The sequence below is a fragment of the Mustela nivalis genome (assembly GCF_964662115.1).
Source record: "Mustela nivalis genome assembly, chromosome: 12".
Classification (NCBI taxonomy): domain Eukaryota; kingdom Metazoa; phylum Chordata; class Mammalia; order Carnivora; family Mustelidae; genus Mustela; species Mustela nivalis.
The window spans coordinates 48,774,791-48,799,988 of record NC_139031.1 but is presented as its reverse complement, the minus strand read 5'-3'; the positions used below and the strand labels follow the sequence as shown (position 1 = coordinate 48,799,988).

The 25,198-nt window shown below is 34.3% G+C and overlaps 1 protein-coding gene across 9 annotated transcripts in view; it reads left to right on the top strand.

The window, feature by feature from the left end:
* PALS2 (protein associated with LIN7 2, MAGUK p55 family member) overlaps positions 1 to 25,198 on the top strand; it is a 114,548-nt gene that overhangs the window by 43,311 nt on the left and 46,039 nt on the right. For 4 of the 9 annotated variants that reach the window (XM_082693727.1, XM_082693721.1, XM_082693723.1 and 1 more), the window contains exons 2-5: positions 1,373 to 1,491; positions 18,313 to 18,465; positions 22,396 to 22,548; positions 23,293 to 23,520. In XM_082693727.1, the coding sequence (XP_082549853.1) occupies positions 1,375 to 1,491; positions 18,313 to 18,465; positions 22,396 to 22,548; positions 23,293 to 23,520 (651 nt within the window). In that variant the 5' untranslated portion in view covers positions 1,373 to 1,374. Of the gene's footprint in view, positions 1 to 1,369; positions 1,492 to 18,312; positions 18,466 to 22,395; positions 22,549 to 23,292; positions 23,521 to 25,198 lie in introns of all 9 variants that reach the window. The other 5 variants (XM_082693722.1, XM_082693724.1, XM_082693726.1 and 2 more) reach the window with 2 other exon arrangements.

Here is a 25,198-nt window from a genome sequence, read left to right as displayed (position 1 = left end):
TTTTTGTATTTTCATCTTGTATCCTGCAACCTTTCTGACCTCATTTATTCTAATAAATTTTTTTTTTTTTTAGGATTTTCTATATACAAGGTCATGTCATTTGCAAAATGAGATCGTTTAATTACTCCTTTCCAAAGCTTTTATTTCTTGCGTAACTCCCTTGGCTAGAATCTCCACTATGATGTTGAGTAGAAGTGGCAAGAGTAGACATCCTTGCCTTGTTCCTGATCTTGTGGAAAGGTGTCTAGTCTTTTACCATTAAATATGATATTGGTTATAGATTCTTCATAGATACCTTTCACCAAGTTTAGGAAATTTCCCTTCCATTCTTAGTTTGTTGAATGTTTTTATCATGAAAAGAGTTTAATTCTGTTGAATGCTTTTTCTGTTCCCATTGAGATACCATGTAGTTGTTTTGGTTTTATGTTCTATTAATACAGTATCGTACACGGGTTGATTTTCATTCTTGTATTTCTGAGGTAAGCTGTACTTGGTCATTGTGTACAACCCTTGTCATATGTGACTGGAGTCAGTTTTTTCAGTACTTCATTAAAGATTTTGCATCTGTATTTATAAAGGATATTGGCTATAATTTTCTTTTGATACCTTCTTGTGGGTTTAGTATCAGGGTCTCATAGAATAATTGGAAAGTATTCCCTCCTCTTTTTTTTTTTTTTAAGAGTTTGTGAAGTACTGGTTTTAATTCCTCTTTAAAGTTTGATAGAATTTACCAGTGAAACCATCTGGTTCTGGGCTTGTGGAAAGTTTGTTGATTACTAATTCATTCTCTTTACTTTTTTATAGGTCTATTAAAATTTTGTATTTCTTCTTGAGTAGTGCTTTAAATTTAAAAAATATAAAGCAAGTGTTAAGTTGTAAGTATGTATAAGGTAGTCTGATAAAGCCCAAATTGTGTATAAAAATGTGTCCTCCTAATTTACGGGAATTCAGTTTGAAACTTAACCATTTAACAATTGTTTTTTAAAACATGACTTTTCGGGGCACCTGGGTGGCTCAGTGGGTTAAAGCCTCTGCCTTCAGCTCAGGTCATGATCTCAGGATCCTGGGATCGAGCCCCGCATTGGGCTCTCTGCTCAGTGGAGAGCCTGCTTCCTCCTCTCTCTCTCTCTCTCTCTCTCTCTGCCTTCGTGTGATCTCTGTCTGTCAAATAAATAAATAAAATCTTTTTTAAAAAAAAAAGATTTACTTTAAAACATGACTTTTCAAAAGAGTTTTGTTAATGTCTTTTTATTTGAATTATTTTAAATATATCAAAATTTTATAATTTTATATTGTATTTCATAATGGCTTGGAATTTAAGGGTTTGGGGTTTTTTATCATTATTATTTTTTTATTGCTTTTATCTCAGCAGCAATGCAGCAAGTGTTGGATAACCTTACGGAGCTGCCCTCATCTACAGGAGCAGAAGAAATAGACCTAATTTTTCTCAAGGGGATTATGGAGAATCCTATTGTAAAATCACTTGCTAAGGTATAGTGGTTTATTCATAAACTTACTAAATTATTTTTAAAATTGTCTTTATAGAGGTCTTTTCAAATAATACTATTTCAGAACTTAATATGCCTTCAGTTTAGTTAGCAAATAATAACACTCATGCACATGAAAATTAGACCACTTTAGCCTTTCTTGTGTTGACTTTAAATACAAGATAAAATAACTCTTAGTTTTAGCCTAACACATTTAAATTCTAGGGAAATTGTAACTGAACAGTCATAACAGGACTTATGAAAAAGATCCTGGTACTATCTCCATTTCAGGAACTGCAAAATACTGATTTCCTTCTTTTATATTAGACTGTGTACCTGTTTTTCATTTTGGTTCCTGATTTCCTATATCTATTACTTTCTGAAATCTTGTATTCTCTTGAATAGCCTTGGTTTATTAAGTCTGTTTCTGTAATCAGCTCTCTAGTAGTCTCCTTAACTCATCCGTAAATACACTTTTACTGCTATTCTTAGTCCAGTTTTATTTCACTTGTACTATTTCCTGTATTAGTTTTTATAAACATCACTAAAGCTTAGTGTATTAACTGCTTCACAACCCTGTTCTCCCGTTCTTCAGCATTCCTTCAAGTGATTCTTGTTTTCAGAAACATGCCACATGTCCTCTCTGGTGTTTCCTTCATGTAGTCATCTTGTTTTTCCATTTGCTTTTTGCACTCCCAGTATGTTGATTTCACCCTCTCCCATAATTGTTTTTAACCACAGTCAATTCATCTTTTTCTTCTCACTTGTGAAAAATCATACTTTTTACAAAGTTTTTCATTTCTAAAAGTGAGTCAGTGATGCACATTTTATTCACAAACTTAATCATCCTAAGATCACATAATATAAAACCCTGGGCTCCTAAGTAGAAACTAATCTAGATATGTATCAACCAACTGGATTTTAGTCATTTTTTAAAAATTTATTTATTTGAGAGAAAGCGTGGGTGTAAGCCATGGGCAGTAGGGGAGGCAGAAGGAAAGGGAGGGGGAATCTTCAAGAAGAGCCCTTACTGAGCACAGACCCTGAGATCATGACCTCAGCTGAAACCATGAGTTAGCTGCTTAGCTAACAGAGCCGTCCAGGTGCCCCAATTTTAGACATTTTTGATTACAGTTTTTCCCAAGTTTATTAGATAGTCCTTTATCTTAATAGTAATAATATAGGATATAAATAACTTTCGAATTCAAGCTTCTTGTCATAAATAACCAATTATCATACCATGTCAAGGTAGAGTAAAAGCTTCAGGGTCTATTGAAATATGTAAGGGCTCGTTACATCTGTATTAACTAGCTCACCCTTAGTGCTAAGTGGTACTTTTATTTTTTATTTATTTATTTTTATTTTTTTTATTTTTAAGATTTTATTTATTTATTTGACAGAGAGAGATCACAAGTAGGCAGAGAGAAATAGGAGGAAGCAGGCTCCCCAGTGAGCAGAGAGCCTGATGCGGGACTCGATCCCAGGGCCCTGAGATCATGACCTGAGCCGAAGGCAGCGGTCCAACCCATTGAGCCACCCAGGTGCCCTCTAAGTGGTACTTTTAAAGTAGGTCTTGAGGGGCACCTGGGTAGCTCAGTAGGTTAAGTCTCTGCCTTCGGCTCAAGTCATGATCTCAGGGTCCTGAGATCGAGCCCCACATCGGGCTTTCCACTCAGCAGGGAGCCTGTTCCCCACGCTCTCTCTCAGCCTGCCTCTCTGCCTACTTGTGATCTCTCTCTCTCTCTCTGTCAAATAAAGGAATAAAATCTTTTTAAAAAGTTTTTGACTCTTCTTTTGATATAATGTTGGTTGTCAGTTTTTATCATCAGTATCTCTTACATCCACTTGCCCATGTTTATTCAATTTATTATCTTTGTAGATATAGAAACTAGATAATAAGACATTTTATAATGTGTTTATAATTCACAGAGGTCTTTATAATACATTGTTTTGTCATCACAGCAGCTTAATAAATTGAAAATCAAAGTAGAATAATTATTTGTCTAAGGTCATTGTCCTAGTAAATTGACAGAGATGAGGTTTAGACCAGGTTTTCTTTCTTCAAATTCTGGCTCTTTCTACTATAGCATGGGTTTTGTGTGCTTGTGTATTCCTAAGAATTTCTGTGGGTAAAAATTATTTTCATTCTGGCTTTTGTGCTATTGATATTGGCATTATAGAGGATTATCTTGTTCATTCTCAACAGGTGAAATGGCTGGATGACTTTTGAGCAGCTCAGGTGCTTGTGTAATCTTCTGATGATAAAAATGAAATGAAGGGGGCACAGGGTGTCACAGTCAATTAAGTGTCCAACTTGGTTTTGACTCAGGTCATGATCTCAGTGTTGTGAGATTAAGCCCCACATATGGCTCAGCTCAAGTCTTCTTGAGATTCTTTCTCCTCCTTTCTCTGCCCCTTCCACTCATGCATTCTCTCTCTCTCTCAAATAAATAAATGTTCTTTAAAAATGAAATTAAGAACAGAATCAACTGGTAGCATCTACCATTGGTCAGGCAGTTTCTCAATAAATAGAAACAGTGAGGGACGCCTGGGTGGCTCAGTTGGTTAAGCAGCTGCCTTCGGCTCAGGTCATGATCCCAGCATCCTGGGATCGAGTCCCACATTGGGCTCCTTGCTCCACAGGGAGCTTGCCTCTCCCTCTGACTCTGCCTGCCACTCTGCCTGTGCTCACTCTCTCTCGCTCTCTCTCTCTCTGACAAATAAATAAATAAAATCTTTTAAAAAAAATTAAAATTAAAAATAAATAAATAAATAAATAGAAACAGTGATAGCTTAGTATTCCCACAATGAAAGAAAAGAAATCCCAGGAGGAAAAGAAGACTTTTACTTCCAAGAAAGAGCTACTGAGTCACAGCAGGCTAACATTCCCAGTACAATATGTAGAGAAAAATGGTTAAGTTACTGAGGAAACAGAGAGGCATATGTTGCTAGTAACATGGAGAGGCAGAAATATGTAACTAATAATCATGAGGAAAAATAACAGCAGTTCCATAGATGGTCCTTTTATTAGAATTTATAAACAAACATTTTTAAATAATGTATTATATTTTAAGAGAAGAAAAGGGAAATGAAGATATAAAATTTTACTAGGAAGTAGAATCAAAATTAGAATCAAAGTCAATCAAGTAGTCATTTGTTCTTTTAGATTCTACATATAGGTGAAATTATATGGCATTTGTCTTTGTCTGACTTACTTTACTTAACATAATACCCCTTAGGTTTGTCCATATTTTGCAAATGGCAAGATCTCATTCTTTTTTATGGCTGAATAATATTCCATTGTGTATGTATATGTGTATTCCATTGTGTATGTACGTATATGTATATAGGTGTTCCATTGGGTATGTGTGTATATACGTAGTGTATATATACATATGTGCCATATCATCTTTTTTTTTTTTTTTGAAGATTTTATTTATTTGTTTATTTATTCAGAGAGAGTGCAGGGGCAAGGTGGGGGCTGGGAGAACAAAGGGGGAGGGAAGGGGCAGGAATCTTAAGCTGACTCTGCACTGCCCCAAAGCATGGCTCCATCCTACAACCCTGTGAGCCAAAAGCAAGAGTCAGGAACTTGAAGAACTGAGCCACCCTGGTGCCCGCCCCCCATCATCTTTTTTAAACATTTTTCTTTTGAAATACACTTGACACACAATGTTACATTAGTTTCAGGTGTACAACATAGTGATTCGACAAGTCTATACATTATGCTGTGCTCACCACTAGTGCAGCTACCATCTGTCACCGTATATCACTATTTCAATATCATTGACTTTTCTCATGCTGTACCTTTTGTCCACATGACTTATTCCATAATTGGAATTCTCTATCTCCCACTCCCCTTCAACTGTTTTGCCCATTCTTCCCCCACTTCCCCTCTGGCAATCATCAGTTCTCTATATTTATGGGTCAGTTTCTGTTTTTTGTTTGTTTTCACTTCTACCTGGAAGTGAAATCCTACAGTATTTGTCTTTGTCTATTTCACTTCGCATAATACCCTCCAGGTGCATCTAGGTTTTGCAAATGGCAAGGTCTCCTTTTTTATGACTGAGTGATATTCCATTGTATATATATACCACATCTTCTTCAGTGACATTTGTGCTGCTTCCATATCTTGGCTATTGTAAACAATGCTGGAATAAACATAGAGGTGCATATATCTTATTGAATTAGCCATTTGTTTTCTTTAGGTAAATACCCAATAGTGGAATTACTAGATTATGTGGTTATTTCTGTTAATTTTGTGAGGGACCTCCATACTGTTTTCCACAGTGGCTGCATCAGTTGCATTCCCACCAGCAGTGCAAAAGGATTCTTTTTTCTCCACATCCATGCCAGCACTTATTTCTTGTCTTTTTGCTTCTAGTCATTTTGATAGGTGTAAGGTGATATCTCGTTATGATTTTGATTTGCATTTTCCTGATGATTAGTGAGGTTGAGCATCTTTTCATCTGTATGTCATCTTTGGAAAAATGTCTGTTCAAGTCCTCTGCCCATTTTAAAAATCAGGTTATTTGTTTTTTTGTGTGGAGTTGTAAGAGTTCTTTATATATTTTCTATATTAACCCCTATACTATATGTTATTTGCAAATATCTTCTCCCACTCAGCAGATTTCCTTGTCATTTTGTTGAGGGTCTCCTTCACTGCAAAAGGTTTTTATTTTGGTGTAGTCCCAATATACCGCATCATCTTTATTCATTTATCTATCTATCAGTGGACACATGGTTTGCTTCCATATCTTGACTTTTTTAAGAAGTGCTGCAAACAACCAGACTCTTAAATATAGAGAACAAACTGGTGATTGCTGGAAGGGTGATGGGTAAGGGATGTGTGAAATGGAAGAGGGAGATTAAGAAGTACAAATTTCAGTTGTAAAAAAATATATAGTCTTGGAGATTAAAAGCATAGGGAATATAGTCAGTGATATTTAAGTAATGTATGGTGACAGTTGATGACTGTACTTATCACGGTGAGCGTTGAGTACTGTGTAGATTTGTTAAATCAATGTACACCTGCAATTAATGAAACACCTTATGTTAGTAATACTTTAAAAAACAATCATGGATATTCAGGGACTCAAATATATGATATCTGAAATAAAAGCTCATCTGATAGGGTTAAGAGATTAAACATTGCAGAGTAGGGGATCAATGGATTTAAAGACAGTCCAGTAGTAAGCATCCAAACTGAAACTCAGTAGCAAGTATGGAAAGAACAGAAGAGGGAATAGAAGGCATTCTCAAAATGTTTGATATACATGTAATTGGTATTTCAGAAGGAGAGAAGGGGTAAATGGGGCAGAAGAAATAGCTGAAGATCTAGTAGCCAAGAATTTTCAAAACTGATGAACAGCATCAACTGATGATTCAAGAAGCAGTGAATACTTCTACAGGAAAAATCTAAAGAAAGACATTCTTTGGAACAATATAGTCCAATTCCTGAAAATCAGAGACTGAGTGAATATTTGTAAAGTAACCAGAGAAGAATACTTTTAAAGAGAAACAATGAGACTAATGGTTAACAACAGAACAGGAACTATATATGTCAAAGCAGAGTGCACTGAGATCACTGAAGTTTTGAAAGAAAAACACTGCCAAACTTGAATTCCCTTTCTGGCAAAAATACCTTCAGAAATGAAAGCAAAATAAAGGTTTTTACTTTTAGACAAATCTGAGAAAAATAATCTCCATTTATTTCATAAGAAATGCAGAAGGACATTTTTCTGGCAGAAAGAATGACAAAGGGAATACTAATGGTAAATATAATATTAATTTTTAAAATAAAATAATAACAATGTCTTGGGGCATTTTAATGAATCAAACAATTGTAAGATCCTTTCATTGTTCAGGAAGTGGTAAAAGAAATTGTTTATAGTGTATGAAGAATCAGGGATGCGTACTGAAATCTCTAGGGTTTCAAGATTGTAAACTAAAGTTACAAGAATGAATAAAGTTCATCCAAGCTATAAGGAAGAAAAAATAGTCTTGAATTAACATCACAAGTCAGCAAAATATGGGATGGGAAGGGAAACCATCTTTAGACAGGGATAGTAGGCAGCCAGGACTATGATCCCTGACAGAAAGGAAACAAAGTGAGCAATATGAAATTGAGGATAGTTTTCAGGCTGCAGTAAAGGATGAAAATACAAACAGGCCAGCAATCTTCATAGAGGTCAGGATTTGAGGAGATGGAAGTGACTGAAATTTGTGTGGCAAAATATTAGGGAAAAGGAAGCTGAACACAGAAAGGGCTCTGGAGATCTCTGTCAAATCCTTGGCTGAGCACTGACCTATATATGTATGAAGTAGGCCTCTGGAGTTTTAGAGAAGATCCCCTGGAAAGCACAGTAGGCCAAACAATTCCCAGGGATCACAAAATCTGGAGAATAGTTTGCATTCCCACTACTGAGTTGAGTCCTCATGCTACACAGTACATCGGGCAGATTCACCCCAGTTTTTTTATAGCAGACCTGTGAAACTAAAGGAGATTAAAATTCAGAACAGTTATTTGAAAAATATCCAAGTATCTGGAAACTAAACAACATACTTCTAAATAACCACAGGGTGGAGAAGAAATCACAAACAAAAAATGTTTTGAATTGAATGAAAATGAAAATATATGTCAAAGCAATGTTTGGAGGAAAATGCTGTAATTAGAAAACAACAATATGTAAATCAGTCATCTAAGTGTGCACCTTGAGAAAATAGGAAAAAAAAAAGAGCAAATTAAATTCAAAATAAGCAGAAAGAAGTAATTAATAAAAATAAGACTAAATGGATTAAAGGCAAATAGACAAAGTCAGTATAACTTCAAATATATCAATAAAATCAGTAGTCCTATAACTAGACCCAAATTACCGGTATCAGAAATGAAGGAGAGGACATCACTACAAATCCAACAGGTATTGCAAGAATAATAAGAAATACTATGAACAACAACTTTATGACAATAGATATGACAACTTAGATGAAATTGACTGATTCCTTAAAAGACACAAACTACTAAAGCCTACGTAAGAAGAGACAACCTGAAGAGCTCTATGTTTTTTTAAATTGAATATTTGCAGTTCTACTTGATTCCTTCCAGAAAAAGTGGAAGAAAAGAAAACATTTACTATTTTATGAAGCCTAGTGTTACCCTGATAGCAAAGCCAGCTATGGACATTTCAAGAAAGGAAAACTGTAAAATAGTATCCCTCATGAACATAGACTTCAACTTCTTAAGATAATACTAGCAAATCAAATCCAGCAACATACAAAAGGGATAATACTCCATTATCAAGTGAGTTTTGTCTAAAAAATGCAAGACTGCTTTAATATTTGAAAATCAGTAAATGCCACCATTTTGTTGATATGATAAGAATCATGTGATTGTTTCAGGAAAAGCATTTTATAAAATTGAACATTCATCCTTGATAAAAACTTGGTAAACTTGGAGGTTGCCTCAACCTGATGGATATCTATTAAAAAACTGCAGTTCACATCATAATTCATGATGGAAGATAGAATGCTTTCTTTCTGTGATCCCTTCTATTCAATCTTCATCATTTCCATTCATGTTTATACCCAGGGGTACTAGCCAGTACAAAAAGGCAAGGAAAAGTAGATAAATAAAAGGTATACAAATTGAAGAAGAAAAAATAAACTATCTTTATTCAAAGATAACATTATTGTTTATATTGAAAATCCTAAGAATCTATCAGAAGGAAGAACAAACCTAGAACTAACAAGTGATTTAGCAGGGTCATAAGATACAAGATCAATCTATGTAAATTAGTTGTATTTTTATATACTTGTTAAAGAAATAGGGATCAGTTTAATATGTGCTAGTCCTGTCCTCTGGACACTAAAAAAAAATTGCTGAAATTAAAGGCATACATACATACATACAGGGTTTGGAAGGCTAAGTACTGTTAACATTGTCGGTTTTCCCCAAACTATCTGTAGCTTGAGTAGAATCCCAGTCAGAATTTCAGGCTGACATATTATTGATAAACTGAAATTTATGAAGGACTTAGACTAAACCAGAACAGTTTTGAAAAAGGAGAAAATTTGATGCTATGCATAGCCAGATATCAAGGATTACTATTACCCTACAGTACAGAAAACACTGTAGTATTGGCACATAGATCAGTGGCAAAGAATGGAGCCCAGAAAGAGACCCTAATATATGTATGGTCAACTGGTTTTTATTAATAGCACCATGGTAATTCATTGAAGAAATAATAGTCCTTTCAATAAATGTTGAAACAATTGATTATTTATAGGCAAAAAAATGAACATCATCCTTTGCCTCACATTATAAACAAAAATACCTCAAAATAGATCTAAGAGTAAAAACTAAAATTTTAAAACTTTTAAAAGAATACATAAGGAAAAACTTAGCTACTTTGGGTTAGAGAAAGATTTCTTAGATAAGACATTAAAAGCATGAAGCATAATGAAAATTTGACTAATTAGATTTTATCAAAATTTAACTTTCTACTTTAAAAGATACCATTAAGGAAATGAAAAGGCAAGCTATATATTGGGGGGAAATATTTGCAAAACATAAACAGTCATACTTCATTTTATTGTGCTTCTCTTTGTTGCATTTCATGAATACTATGGTTTTTTGTTGGGTATTTTTTTTTTTTCTTTTTTAGTTGAAGGTTTGTAGCAGCCCTGCTTTGAGCAAATCTCTCAACTATTTTTCCAGCAGCATGTGCTCACTTTATGTTTCTGTGTCACATTTTGATAATTCTCACAATATTTCTACTTTATCATGATAATATTTAAATTGCTGCAATCTCATAATAAACCTTTTAATGGGTGAGGAGTTTGTGGGGTTTTTTTTAAGAGAGAAAGAGTACGTGCTCACGTGCAGGTGCGGGAGGAGCAGGAGAGACTTTTAAGCAGACTCCATGCTGAGTGTGAACCTGACACAGGGCTCAGTCTCATACCTGTGCTGAATTCAAGAGTCAGGTACTTAACCAACTGATCCAGTCATCAACCCAAATGAGGAGTTATTTCTATGGGTGAGCAAAGGCAGTGATTTCTTAGGGTGGAATCTACTCTTAATGAAGATGCTATGAAGATTGTTGAAATGATAGCAATGGATTTGGAATATTACATAAACTTAGTTGATAATGCAGTTGCAGAGTTTGAGAAGATTGACAGAAGTTCTGCTATTAGGGAAAATCTGTCAAACAGAATCTCCTGCTACAAAGAAATTTTTTATCAAAGGAAGAGTCAGTTGATGCAGCAGATTTCATTGTCTTATTTTAAGAAATGGCCACAGCCACCCAGACCTTCAGCAACACTACCCTGATCAGTTAGCAGCCATCAGTGTTGAGGTGTGACCCTCTTTCAACAAAAAGGTTATGACTTGCCAAAAGCTCAGTTGATGGTTAGTAGTTTTTAGCAATATGGTAATTTTTAATTAAGGTATATACAGTGTTTTTCAGACGCAATGTTATTGCACAGTTAGTGTAAACATAACTTTCTATGCACTGGTAAAAACCAAAAAATTCATTTGACTTTGTTGCAATATTCCCTTTTTGCAATGTTCACTTTATTTTGGTGGTTGGAACTGAACCTGCAATATCTCTGAGAAAGCCTGTATCCTAAAAAGGAAGCTGTTCATTCATAGCTAGTAGCAGTGCAAATAGTACAACTACTTTGGAAGACACTTTGGCAGTTTCTTACAAAGCTAACATAGTGTTACCATACAATCCAGCAGTTGTACTCCTTGATAGTTACCCAAGGGAGTTGATGAATTATGTCCGCAAAGAAATCTACATATGAACATTTATAGCATATTTATTCATAATTGTCAAAATTTTGAAGCAAACGGTGATGATTTTTAATAGGAGCAAAGATAAAGTGTGATACATCCATACAATGGAGTATTATTCAGCAGTAAAAAAGAAATGAGCTTCAAAACAATATGGAGGAACTACAAATACATATTGCTAGATGAAAGAAACCATGCCAGAAAAGGTATATACTGTGATTCCAACTACATTACATTCTGGGAAAAGCAGAAATTATAGACAGTGCAAAAGAATCAGTAGTTGCCAGGGTTTAGTGGAGTACAAGGGAGGGATGAATAGGGGAAGCATAAAGCATTTTTAGGGCCATGGGACTATTCTGTATGATACTGTAAAGGTACACAGATGACATTCTGCAGTTGTCAAAACCCATGGAACTGTACAACATTTAGAGGACATCTTAATGTAATCTATAATCTTTAGTTAATTATAGTGTATCAGATTGGCTTATTAATTATAACAAATGTATCATACTAATGCAAGAGGTAAATAATAGAAATGGAAATGAGGCAGATAACATGGAAATTCTCCATACTTTCTGCACAATTTTTCTTTTTTTTTTTTTAAAGGTTTTATTTATTTATTTGACAGACAGAAATCACAAGTAGGCAGAGAGGCAGGCAGAGAGAGAGGGGGAGGCAGACTCCCTGTTGAGCAGAGAGCCCGATGTGGGGCTCGATCCCAGAACCCTGAGATCATGACCTGTGCCAAAGACAGAGGCTTTAACCCACTGAGCCACCCAGGCACCCCTCTGCACAATCTTTCTATAAATTTAAAACTTCATTAACTTAAGTCCATAGTTCATATCAGTGTTCATATTTCGTGTTGTATATGTGTGTCTATGGGTTTTAATAGATGTATAATGACATGTAATGTTTTTGTCCAGTTTTGGCATTAGAGTAATGCTGTCCCTATAGAATGAGTTAAGAAATGTTTTCTCTATCTCCTAGAAGAGATTGTAGAGAATTGGAATAATTCTTCTTAAATGTTTGGTAGAATATACAAGTTAGTCCCTGTAGGCCTGGTGCTTTCTGTTTGGGAAGGTTATTAATTATTGATTTTAATTTCTTTAGCAGATAGAGTACTCTTCAGGTTATTTATGTCTCCTTTTGTGAGTTTTTATGCTGTGTGTATTTAAAGGAATTGGTCCATTTCATATAGGTTATCAAATCTATAGATATAGATTTGTTCATAGTATTCTTTTATTATTCATTAATGTCTATAGCATTAGTAGTGATGGCCCCCCCCTTCTTTTCTGTTATTAGTAAATCTCTGTTTTCTCTTTTTTCTTAGTTAACCTAGATAGAAGTTTATTAATTTTAATCTTTTCAAAGAACCAGATTTTGGTTTCATTAACTTTTATTGACTTCCTGGTTTCACTTTCATTGGTTTCTGCTTTAAATTTGATTATTTCCTTTCTTCTGCTTACTCTAGATTTCATTTGCTCTTTTTTTCTTGACTATATAAGATGTAAGTTTAGATTATTGATTTTAGGTCTTTTTTCTTTTCTAAGTGTGCATCAGTACTATAAATTTCCCTTTAAATACTGCTTTTGCCCCATCCCGCAAAATTTGGTAAGTTGTATTTTCATTTGGATCGCATATTTTTAAATTTTTCTTAAGACTTCTTCTTTGACCCATGTAGTCTTAGAAATGTGTTGTTTTGAGGGTGCCTGGGTAGCTCAGTCAGGCATCTGCCTTTGGCTCAGATCATGATCCCAGGGTTCTGGGCTCAAGCCCTGCATCCAGCTCCCTACTTAAGTGGGCAGTCTGCTTCTCCCTCTCCCTCTGCCCCTCTGCCTCTCTCCTGAACCACACTCATGTGCTGTGCGCTCTCTTTTATGAATGAATCCTAAAAAACAAAACAAAACAAAAAAACAGTGTTGCTTTGTCTTGAAGTGTTTTGGGGTTTTCTAGCTGTTTTTCTATTACTGAGTTTTGATTTGATTCCATTGTATTCTGAGAGCATACTTAATATGATTTTTATTCTTACAGACTGTTTAAGATATGTTTTATAGCCCATACAGTGGTCTGTCTTGGTAAATGTTCCATGTGCGCTTCAGATGAATGTGTACTTTGCTCACTAGTATGTTTCCACCAGGGAGAAAAAAAAATGTATGAGAATGTCTGTCTTTTACTGTATTTTCACCAACATGGTACTTTACCAGGATTTTTATCCTTGCCTATCTAATTAAAAAAATATATATAGTACTATATATTTAGTTTGTACTTCTTATCATGAAGGTCGTTGTATATCTTTTCAGATATTTAAGAGGTATTTGAATTTCCTTTTCTGTATATTTCTTGTTCATAGTATTTGCCTATTTATGTGTTGATTTTTTTCTTAGTGGTTTATAGAAGTCCTTTCTGTAGGGGTGTCTCGGTGGTTCAGTGGGTTAAGCCTCACTTCACTCAGGTCATGATCTCAGGATCCTGGGGTCAAGTTGGGCTCCCCACTCACCTGGTAGTGTGCTTGTCCCTCTTCTTATCCCTGCTAGTGCTCTTGCTTTCTCTCTCTCTCTCTCTCCGTCTCTCTCTCTCTAAAACTTCCTTTATGTATAAGAAAATTAGCCTTTGGTCTATAATATGATTTGTAAGTATTTTAACCCTGGTTTGTCATTTGTATTTTGACTTTGCTGATTTTTGACAAGAAATTAAATTTTTAAATGCAGTTAATTTTATTGGACCTTTTTTGTTTAGTTTATAGCTTCCAGATTTTGCAGCATAAGTTAGAAAGGTCTTTCCCACTCAGAGATTATAAAAAGTATTCTTTTATATTTTTTCTGAATACTGTTAAAGCCAAGCTTTTAAAAAAAAAGAAAAAAGGTCTTTTTCATTTTAAAAAGTGTAATAGATTACCATTTCTAGTTTTTTTGGCATCTGTTCTCTTTTTCCACAGATAACTCTAAGAGTGGCTCGGCAATGTTATTTAGAAGCTTCCTTAGTACTTCAATATATAATTTATCTAATCTAAGAATTTGAACTCCTTTTGTTAACTAGATTTCTGGCAAGTTCTTTACTTATTAGAGAATTCAATTCTAGTTTATTTATACTTATTTCGTCCATCTTTTTATTCAGAACAAATCTCATTCTCTTTGATATAATGGATGCAGAAGCAAAATAGAAATTGACTTTTCTATTTCCTGTCTCATTTCTATTTTCTGCTCAAGTTACTTATTTTTGACTGTTCGTGGGCTTCTCTTGATCTTTCTCTTCCTAAACTCTTTAGAATAGAAGGGGATGACTCTGACCACAGCAAAACTTACTTCCCATTTACTTATCTTTTCCAAGAAACATTTAATGAGCAACTACCACATACTTAGCCATATTCAAAGATAGAAACAAAATTTATATTTTCGTCCTTTTGAGGACAAAAGGCAAGGTTTTACACATAATAATAATAGTATTAGATATAACAAAATAAATGATAGTATTTTTCACTTTAGTTATAGCCCACAACTTGTTAAATTTTTTCTTTCTTTTTTTTGGCTTGCAAGCATGGCTGCTGGACTGTGCCTAGAAGAAATACCTAGAAGTCCTGAAAGAACTTTTTCTTCTCTGCAGTTCATTTTTCTAAGGTGCAGTGGTAAATAGGACTCTCGGATCTGGACATAAAAGAAGGCTAGGCCATATTTGTATCAACTCCAATTGTTCTACGAACCCAGTCATAGCATATTCTTTCAACCACTTGTGGCAGGTGGAATATGTTTTTATTCTCATAGTGTCTTAAAGGATGCTAGACCCATTCATTCAAATAGCTTATGATTCATCTCTCCTTCTGGACAATTTTCACTATTTCCTTTTGTCCTTTATTTTCTTTTTTGTGGTGGGTGGGTCTTATTAGTTAAATTCAAGTTGGCACTTGCCTCTTAAAATCTACTAAATAAATTATGACTTTAAAGTGACTAGAGGTCCCAACTTCTTTCACAGTATCTTCGAGCTTAAAAATCTACATATTAACAAATATGGACCTGCTTTTGCTTTTTTGGAAAAATTACAGTTAGTCTTGATAGAACCCAACTATATTTTAGAAATTGGCTTTCTGTGTTATATAATTATAGCTGCAGTTTCACTAAAAAGCCTTTTATTTTTTCCCTGAGAACTTCTTATTGTATAGTGAGATTCTTTCCTACTATAGCATCAGTCTGTGTAGTTGGTATGAAAAAACCTTTGGGTGTGTTTGTTTTTATAACATAATTTTGCCCTCCTGCTTGACATCCTCTTTCTGGTAGGTCTGTCCACCTTCCCACGTGTCCTCACCCAATTTGGGAGCAGTAAGGTAGATGAACATAGGAATAGGAACAAAGGGAGCTATATTAGAGTTCTCAGGTCAGTGATCATTTCTGCTCTTTACTTGTCTGAATTGAATTGATATATTACATGACCAGAGGGTGTTATAGAAAATATATTGATACAGTACCTGAAAATTGTAAGGTACTCCTTATCTCTTAACTAGAGAAACAGGTGGTCTTTATAGCTCTTACTTTGAGCAGAGGGGTGCAGGTTGAAGGGACAGGTAGTATTCTGAACCACAGGAGTACAAAGTAACTGTAGGGAAGACTCAGTAGAACAGAATGACACATCTGGACTAGAAGAGCATGCTAAGAAGGAACAAATCAACTAGCAGTCAATGAGAGTATATCTCTGAGTTAAATGAATTAGAATAATATATAACAGATACAATAATTAACCACAGTACGATATTTCAGTGGCTGTCTGTATAATGATGAAGTCAAAAAAGCTTTAGTAGGTAAGCATTCAAGCCTTGGTATTAGACTACCTGACTCTGCCACTTAGCAGTAGCGTAGATTCAAGCAAATCACTTTATCTTATTTTGCATCAGCATCTATGTTTGCAAGGTGAGGATAACAATACACCTACCTTTGCTTAATACACACTCACTCACACTGCACTGAGAATATAGTTCCTGACACATACCCAAACAGCCCTCAATAAATGTTCAGCTTCTTTATTTCCTTTATTTCCTTAAACTTTATTCTACTTCCGTAAGAGTAATAGAGTGTTGCAAGGTTAACGATGCTAAATTAAATATTTGTTAACAGCAAATATTTGTATTAAAGCAATAAGCAATTCTAGCTTGTTTTATAAGAGTTAATAGCTAGTTATATCCATTATTTTAGGGTTTTTTTCCAATGGTGATAATCATTTTATGGTATATGTGAGTGTCATCATTTTATCCTTATTAGGCTTACATTAAACTTTCAGAAAGTTACAGGTTTACCCATTTCATTCTTCATGGCATTTTCTTTTTTTTTTAATAAATTTTTTTAAAAGATTTTATTTATTTATTTGACAGACAGAGATCACAAATAGGCAGAGAGGCAGGCAGAGTGAGAGAGAGCGGGGGGAAACAGGCTCCCTGCTGAGCAGAGAGCCCGATGTGGGGCTTGATCACAGGACCCTGGGATCATGACCTGAGCCGAAGGCAGAGGCTTTAACTGAGCCACCCACGCGCCCCACTTCATGGCATTTTCTAGTCTTAATTTTTTTCATATCTAAATAGTAACTCCTGGGGCGCCTGGGTGGCTCAGTGGGTTAAAGCCTCTGCCTTCGGCTCAGGTCATGATCCCAGGGTCCTGTGATCAAGCCCCACATCGGGCTCTCTGCTCAGCAGGGAGCCTGTTCCCCCCACCCCCCTGCTCTCTCTCAGCCTGCCTTTCTGCCTACTGTGGTCTCTGTCTGTCAAATAAATAAATAAAATCTTTTTTAAAAAAATAGTAACTCCTTTCTCTAAATTACATTTGGTCTTTTGACATTTTTCTTTGTTTAATAGCAGTTATAATTTCTTCTGTCATCTCATATGACTTAAATTTTTTTTTCTTCTGAGGCGTTTCTTAAAAATGTTGCTTAATATATAGCCCCCTCTTTCACTTAAACACTTATTTCAGTCTGGTGAGTCACCTAGAAAAAAATACTTAAGTGAAAAAAATTGCATTTTAAAAATCATGTGTTTGTCTTGAAGGATCCACTCTATGGTAGATATAACAGCTAAAGTATTATAGGTGCAGATAAAGTTTAATTGATACTGTTACTACTTGAAACTTGGGTTTTTCCTGAGCACTTACCAACGTGGATCTTAAAATACTAAATACAAGATTTGTCATCTTACATAGTTTCATTTATACATTAAGTCTTAACAGTTATGCTTTGCCTGCCTTCAAAATCGGACAGCAACCATTCATCAAAAAACAAAGAACACTTAAAAAAGGGAGACTGCTTAATGTTCATTTTTAGTTTGAATTTAAAACTGTTTTATTCCAACTATTTGAGGCTAAATAGGGCTACTTGTTTCCTGTAATAGTGTGATTCATGGTCCATTTTCCATGGAAGAGATGGTGAGATTAAGAAAAAAAAAAAGTGGCTTAAGATAAAGAGACACAAGGTGATCACTCCCCTAATGAAATCAAACAGTCCTTCAAAGTCCAGTTCAAGAGCTGACTTTCCTAAATTGACTTATTTTGCTGATTTTCAAATATTGGGAAATGGTAGTTTTAGGAGTTGGTGCTCCCCAAATGATTTTTATTATTTTTTAATGGCAGTCCATGTAATGATTACATTTCCTTTTTTTTTTTTAATTTTTATTATGCATAATCATTTATTTTCATGAATCACAAGCAGTATCCTCTAGAGTTTGAGCCTAGACCAGTCATTAGGAAAGTCATTAGGAAATTCTATTGGGTAGGAAATTTTTTTTTCTTTTCAGTTATTATCTGACTATAGTTTTTTCATGGTTAAGTTATTAAAACAAGTTTTCCTTGACTTTCAGAATAGGGATACAAGCTAAGATTTATTATATTTCTTGATAACATTTACTACAAAATCTATATATTGTCCTTGATTGAAATATTACATTTGGTTTCAATGAATCAAACTTTCAAGTAGTATCTTTTTAAGTCTTTTTTATGAAAAGAAGAAAACCATGGTCTGGAGCAAAACAATATGTGCTGTGACTTTAATTATACTGTATCTTTTCAGGCTCATGAGAGGCTAGAAGACTCAAAACTAGAAGCTGTCAGTGATAATAATTTAGAATTAGTCAATGAAATTCTTGAAGATATCACTCCCTTAATGAATGCAGATGAAAATGTGGCAGAGCTGGTTGGAATCCTCAAAGAGCCTCACTTCCAGGTAAATTTTGTGTATTATTCTTCCCAAGTGCACTTTATTCCCAAAGTATTCTCTTTTAGTAGTTAAATTCCAGTTTATGGTGATTTATTTAAGATTATTTATTATTAAGTAATATTTAAGATTATTTAAGATTATTTAGAGTTTGTAAATATGTAAGTTCCAACTTAAGTATTTTAATATCCTGAAATACTGAGGATATCAAATCAGATACACCCACAACTAATAACACACTACATAAATGTATAGCAGAAATATATCAGAATGGATTTTCCATTGTGTAATTAAAACCAGCCTTGATTCACCACCAGACCACATGCTGGAGACATTTTTCTTACTGTGATAATAGGTTTTCCTTCCTCACTACCACTGTTTCACAGCCTTTCTTATGAAAGCTATTGCAGTATTGCTTCTGAGACTGAGATGCAATCAATGAATTTAGAATAAAACAAAAGAGAACTGTGTGAGGATAGAAACTAATCCATAACATTTCCTCCATAGCTGCAAAAAAAAAAAAAAAAAAAATAAGTGCAATTTAAGCTTTGGTCTGTCAGTGAAAAATAAACCTGTTTAACAAAGAGTCAGTTTTAGAAGAGAAAGTGGAGAGGAGTGGGGGAGAGATTTCCTATTAACCTGTGATTAAGTGTGGCATTGGGACAGTATTAGAAAAATAGACCAATGGAAGAGAATAAAAAACGCAGAAGTACATATACATGTATATGACAATTTGATTTATGATAGAGATACTACATTTTAGGGGAGAAAGAATGGACTGTTTTGTAAGTGATGCTGGGATGGAAGAATATAAAGTGCTTTTCACTATAAATCTTAGCATTGAAAATGAAATGGCAACTCCTCTTTGGGTTTTTTCAAGGACTTTCTGTGACTCTTCAACAACGTGACTGTAAAATACAAAGGTTTATAGTGAGTTGGTTGCTCCATGAATCAGTGTCTCAACATACAAAATAATGGACATGTATTAGAGACATCCTATATGCTTGTGCCAGTTGATGAAGGCCTTCTAGGGCACAGTAAGCCATTTGAACTTTACCCCGAGGACAATGGGAAACCATGAGAGGGGAGAGTAGGAGGTATTACACAGGGAGAGGGGGCTGATTGTGGAGCAAGATGGTTAAGCACTAGGGCAAGAAACTGACAGCAGTGTTGAGAGTAGAAAATGTGAAGATTTTCAGGTTTAAGCAGTAAAATCAACAGGACTTGGTGATTGGTTATGTGTGATCATTGCAGAAGAGAGATTTGGGAAGTTGATAAGGGTAAGGTTTCTAACAAATAATTGATGGCACTCACTGAGATAAGGAATACTCTAGAAGAAATTGACATGTTAATGTTAGGTAACCAGCCTTGTTAAGTTTGTGATACTTCAGAAGAATCTGATAGAGCTTTCAGACATGCTGTGTATCTTTAATAAATATATAAAATCTAATAAGTATATAAATTTATATAAAGTTTCATAAATATAATTAGAAAATACTGGCAAGCAAAAATTTAAAAATTAAGATATTGCATTCTTATTACCCAGATCTACTGTACTATCCTAGTACCCATACTTTTTCTATGCATAAATGTACATATTTTTTTCTTTTCTGATTGAGATCCTTTTGTACAAGCTATTTTGTAACTTACCCTTATTTTCAGTCACTGATTTCCACTTGGCCATTTCAGTGGATCTCCATCTCATGTAATACACATACTATATTCAAACATCTCCATTTGACACCAAAATATTCTTTATAGCTGTTTTGTACTATGGGTTTCCAACCTAGATTCATGTGTGGCATTTGGATGGACCATCCTTTCTCCCTTGATTATGATATTGACCTATTAAGAGACGAGACCATTGCCCTAAAGAATGTCCCACTCCCTGGATAATCTGGTGGTCTCTTCGCTTTGTTGTTTAGTTACCCCCTCTATTTCCTGTGAACAGAAGTTCTATCTAAAAGGATGATTCAGGTTAACTATTTGGAACTAGAATGCATCATTAGTGATGTAATGTTAATATGAATTAAAGTACATCAGAAGATATGTGACACCTGGTTAGCTCACCAGTATCGTTGCTGAGATTAGTCCCTTGATTAAGGGCATAGACAATCTAATCCCTTCTTTGAAATACTTTTGACTAGGACATAATCTAGTGTGTTATTATTCTAACATACAGATGCTGTTTCCTGTTTAATCATTTATCTACTTATGAACACAAATTAATCCTTGCCTGAATCAGTATTTTAGAGCCTTCAAAATGACATTTTCCAGGTTCTCTCGTTCTACGTTTTGTAGCTGCTGTTCTTATATAAAGTAGAGCTTTTCCTCATCAACTGAACTATTTAGTTACCCCGTAATGCATTTCAGACTGAAAAATCAGGGAAATGTCTGATCCTTCCCTTTACCAGTTTTTAAAGAATTGTTTAAAATAGCAGTCTTAAATGGCAACAGATGAATTTTTCAGTCCTTCTGTTTTTTAAATAGCATTGTGCAGTTACAGATCTTTCATTAATTTAGTATGTCTCAATCCTCTACCATGTTTACTCTTTGATTTTCAAATTTTCATGACTGACTGGTTGTAGAAAGATTTTTAGTCTATGAATCTGAAGCTCATGAGAGTTCTGGAAGTTATCAGCATCTAAGTAGTGGTTCAAGTCACAGGAGTATAATTCTGGCTAAGAAGGCATAGGTTGGAAGCTAAGCAACCCAGGTTAGAGATTTTAGCAACGTCTAGCATTTATAGGAATAATCCTTACACGTGGACTTGTGATTTTTTTTCTTTTTGAAATTTTCTTTAGTCTCTTATGACATGAAATGACCAGAAATTACACATATCCTGATTGCTTCTGTTCTAATTTGTTGACATTTTCTCCCTTCTTTCTATTTTGATTTGTTTTTGAGCTCCATCCACTCAAAAATTTTTTTTAATTTTATTGTTTATTGTTTATTGTTGAGCATACACAATTATAGTGTAAGTGAAAAACTAAAATATATTTAAAAATTATAAGAAATCCCTAGAAAGTAGATCGAAGTCATCTATGATGGTAGCACGTACATCATAAATGTAGGATGTAAAATTATATTCAGGACCATTACTAGCTCATTAGAGTTTTTTTCCTCTTAAAACATATGTTTTATAAACTAAAGCCTTTGTCAGTAATATGAATCTCTCATCACTGATATAAGATGCTGTAAATATTTATCCATTTTTTTCTATTGGATATCTTTTTAGCAGGCTTTTATATGTGTAAAAAATACATGGTATTACTAACATAAAAATCTTAAAGTAAAAATTAGGGTCTGTGCCATTTGAATTTGGTTTTTTGTTTGTTTGTTTGTTTTAAAGATTGTATTTATTTATCTGAAAGGGAAAGCAAGAAAGCACAAGTAGGCACAATAGCAGGCAGAGGGAGTGGGAGAAGCAGGCTCCCTGCTGAGCAGGCCTGATGCAGGGCTCTATCCCAGGACCCTGAAATCATGACCTAAGCAGAAGGCAGACACTTAACCACTGAGTCGTCCAAGTGCCCCTGTACCATTTGAATTTGTATGATACCTAATAAATAGGGATTGATGATAAATAGGAAATGTGATAATGTTGATGACAAAGGTGGCAGTGAATTCCAGTGCCTTCAGTGTACCACACTTGGAAATCTAGGTTCAATTTCCACTGAACATGTCACTTTTTTTAAGAAGTCATAAAACTCTATCAGGAGTCTTCAACTCTTTTAAAACAAGAAATACAATATTTATGTTAATGTACTGTATATATATTTCTTTAAAAGATTCTGGTGCATTTGGTTTACCTCATATTTTAAGAATTTAATAATGTATGCCTTGGAAGGTTTTAGTACTCCACTGGAATAATGGACTATTATTTTTAATAACTTATTCCATCAGTAATTAATAACCACAGGCTTTTTTGAATCCTTACAGTCACTCTTGGAGGCCCATGATATTGTGGCATCAAAATGTTATGATTCACCTCCGTCAAGCCCAGAAATGAATAATTCTTCTATCAATAATCAATTATTACCAGTAGATGCCATTCGTATTCTTGGTATTCACAAAAGAGCTGGGGAGCCATTGGTGAGTAGATAAATCAGTGCCTTTTAAAATCTGAAATCTGACATATTTGTGGCTCAATCATATCTTTTTTTCTTTTTCATAATTTGTATTATTATAAAAACTTCAATTCATGTTTATTTGTTTTATCAGTACTTTTTGGCTTGTATAGAAATATACAACTGATGCTCTCTCATCTTAATATAGCATATAAAATTAAGCCAAAATAAAATGTTTAGCTGAAATAGAAGCCTGAAGAAGCTGGCTAATGGGCAGTAGAAATTATAAGATACAACTACCCCATTTCTTCCTATACCCTTTGAAGAAATGAACTCAAGTTGCTTGCTAATGATAGTATCAAAACACAAAAGAAAGTTATTAAAAATTGAAGGCATGGTAGGAGTCTGTAAGTAGTGAAGTTTTCTATTCCACGCAAAAATTATTATCTCTGGGTCCTGACTATCAGAAAATATGATAAGCTTAGAACAAGGTCATTAGAATGCATAAATACTTTTTCTCCTCCTTTGAGCTTTTTATCCTGTGGAATGCAATTCCCTGAAAGTCCTGTTTTTATGAGGTCATTTATATCATCACAGTTGCCTGTGGTTTAATGAGATTAAAATATTGAAGACAGGAGAGAATGGGGGAAAGTAGGAACAATTAACTCACCTACTTTTAGAATGATTTTCTTACATATACATATTAATGAATATTTAAGATTTCTTCCTAATAATCTGAAATCATTGATAATTCTGTTATTTCCTTTAGGGTGTAACGTTTCGGGTTGAAAATAATGATCTGGTAATCGCCCGAATCCTTCACGGAGGAATGATAGATCGACAAGGTCTACTTCATGTGGGAGATATCATTAAAGAAGTCAATGGTCATGAAGTTGGAAACAATCCAAAGGAATTACAAGAATTACTGAAAAATATTAGTGGAAGTGTCACCCTAAAAATTTTACCAAGTTATAGAGATACCATAACCCCTCAACAGGTTAGTAATAAAATTCTTGATAATATCAATAATACTTCTATTTCTTTAATCACATTTTTAGTTATAACAGCTATAATTGCCACTTGTTCCTCTTTTGCTAAAGAAAATAGGAAAAAACTATGATTTAAGTGTTCTGATTTGCCCTATTTTTTCATGGGTGAATTTTTGAATTTTTAAAACAATTAGCACTGTCTTATTAGGAAGGAATAACAAAATGTCTTTGTGAATACTATGAACCTTAGCATTACAGTAACCTACAGCTGGTATCTGAAAAATCATAAAGCCTTTTAGTCCTTAACCTAGCAGACACTTTTGGCACCTGTTATGTTCCAGGAATTATATTAGACCCTGTGAGAGGATAAGAATATAGCTCTGAATACCTCTTATTTAGTGTTCATGTGATGGGCTGGATGGGGAATGAGGTCAGAAAGGGAGGATAGGTATATAGATTGAGAAAAATCTTGAATACCTGGATTGTACTCATTTGGTCTGATTTTTGTAACTAATTTTTAGGTAGATTATTGAACAGGGTAATGTTCTAATGACAGCAATTATCTAGTTTGATCTTGTTGAATGAATTTCCAAAAGGAGAGAAGTGATATCCTTTAACCAGGAAGCAGAATTTTGGAGGTGTGAGGTGATTTCTGAGAGACAACTCTAAAAGAAGGTTAACACTGTTTGGATTCAAATGCTACCACTTACTAGCTTAGCCTCTCTGTGCTTCATTGTCTCATGTATATAGTTAAGGATAATATTTCTTTTCTCAGAAGGTGTTACAAGGATTAAATTACTTAATTCACGTAAAGCTCTCTTAGCAGCGCCTGGCATATAGCACTCAAAAAGTAGCTGCTACTGTTGTTATGGTGGTAAAGAAAGAAATGTAATAAAGTAATTGCAGAGAAGGATTTGGCAATGATGGTGGGAGTGTTGGAACTGAGGAGAGGGTTTAAAAGACCTATATAATGTAGAAATGGGAGAAAGGAATGTTTTAGATTGATGCCTTTAATTCAACTTTGTTTCACAAATTTATCATTTCATGGGTAAGTGAAATTGTAAGTTTCTACATAAGATACTGCCAGTGATCTTTCAGTATGAGAAGTTAAAAGTCTAGTTTTTATATTTCTATACAATTCTTTGAAATAACGTATGTTGAATACTTCTTTTACATTATTTTTTGAAGGACAGGAAAAAAATATATACATTTCTTTTAAGTTTTTATTTTAATCACCTGGTGCTCAACATGATAAGTGTACACTTTAATCCCCATCACCTGTTTCACTCATCTCCCTACCCATCTCCCCTCTGGTAACCATCAATTTGTTCTCTATATTTGAGTCTGTTTCTTGGTTTCTCTCTCTTTTTCCCTTTGCTTGTTTTGTTTCTTAAATTCCATATATGAGTGAAATCATGTGGCATTTGTCTTACTCTGACTGACTTACTTCACTTAGCATTATACTCTCTAACTCCATCCATGCCATTGCAAATGGCAAGATTTCTTTCTTTTTTTGTGGCTGAATAATATTTCACTATATATTTGTATATATATGTGTATGTTTTTAATATTTATATGTGTGTATATATATCCACACACATACATACCACATCTTCTTTATCCATTCATCAATCAGTGGACACTTGGGCTGCTTCCATATCTTGGCTATTGTGAATAATCCTGCTG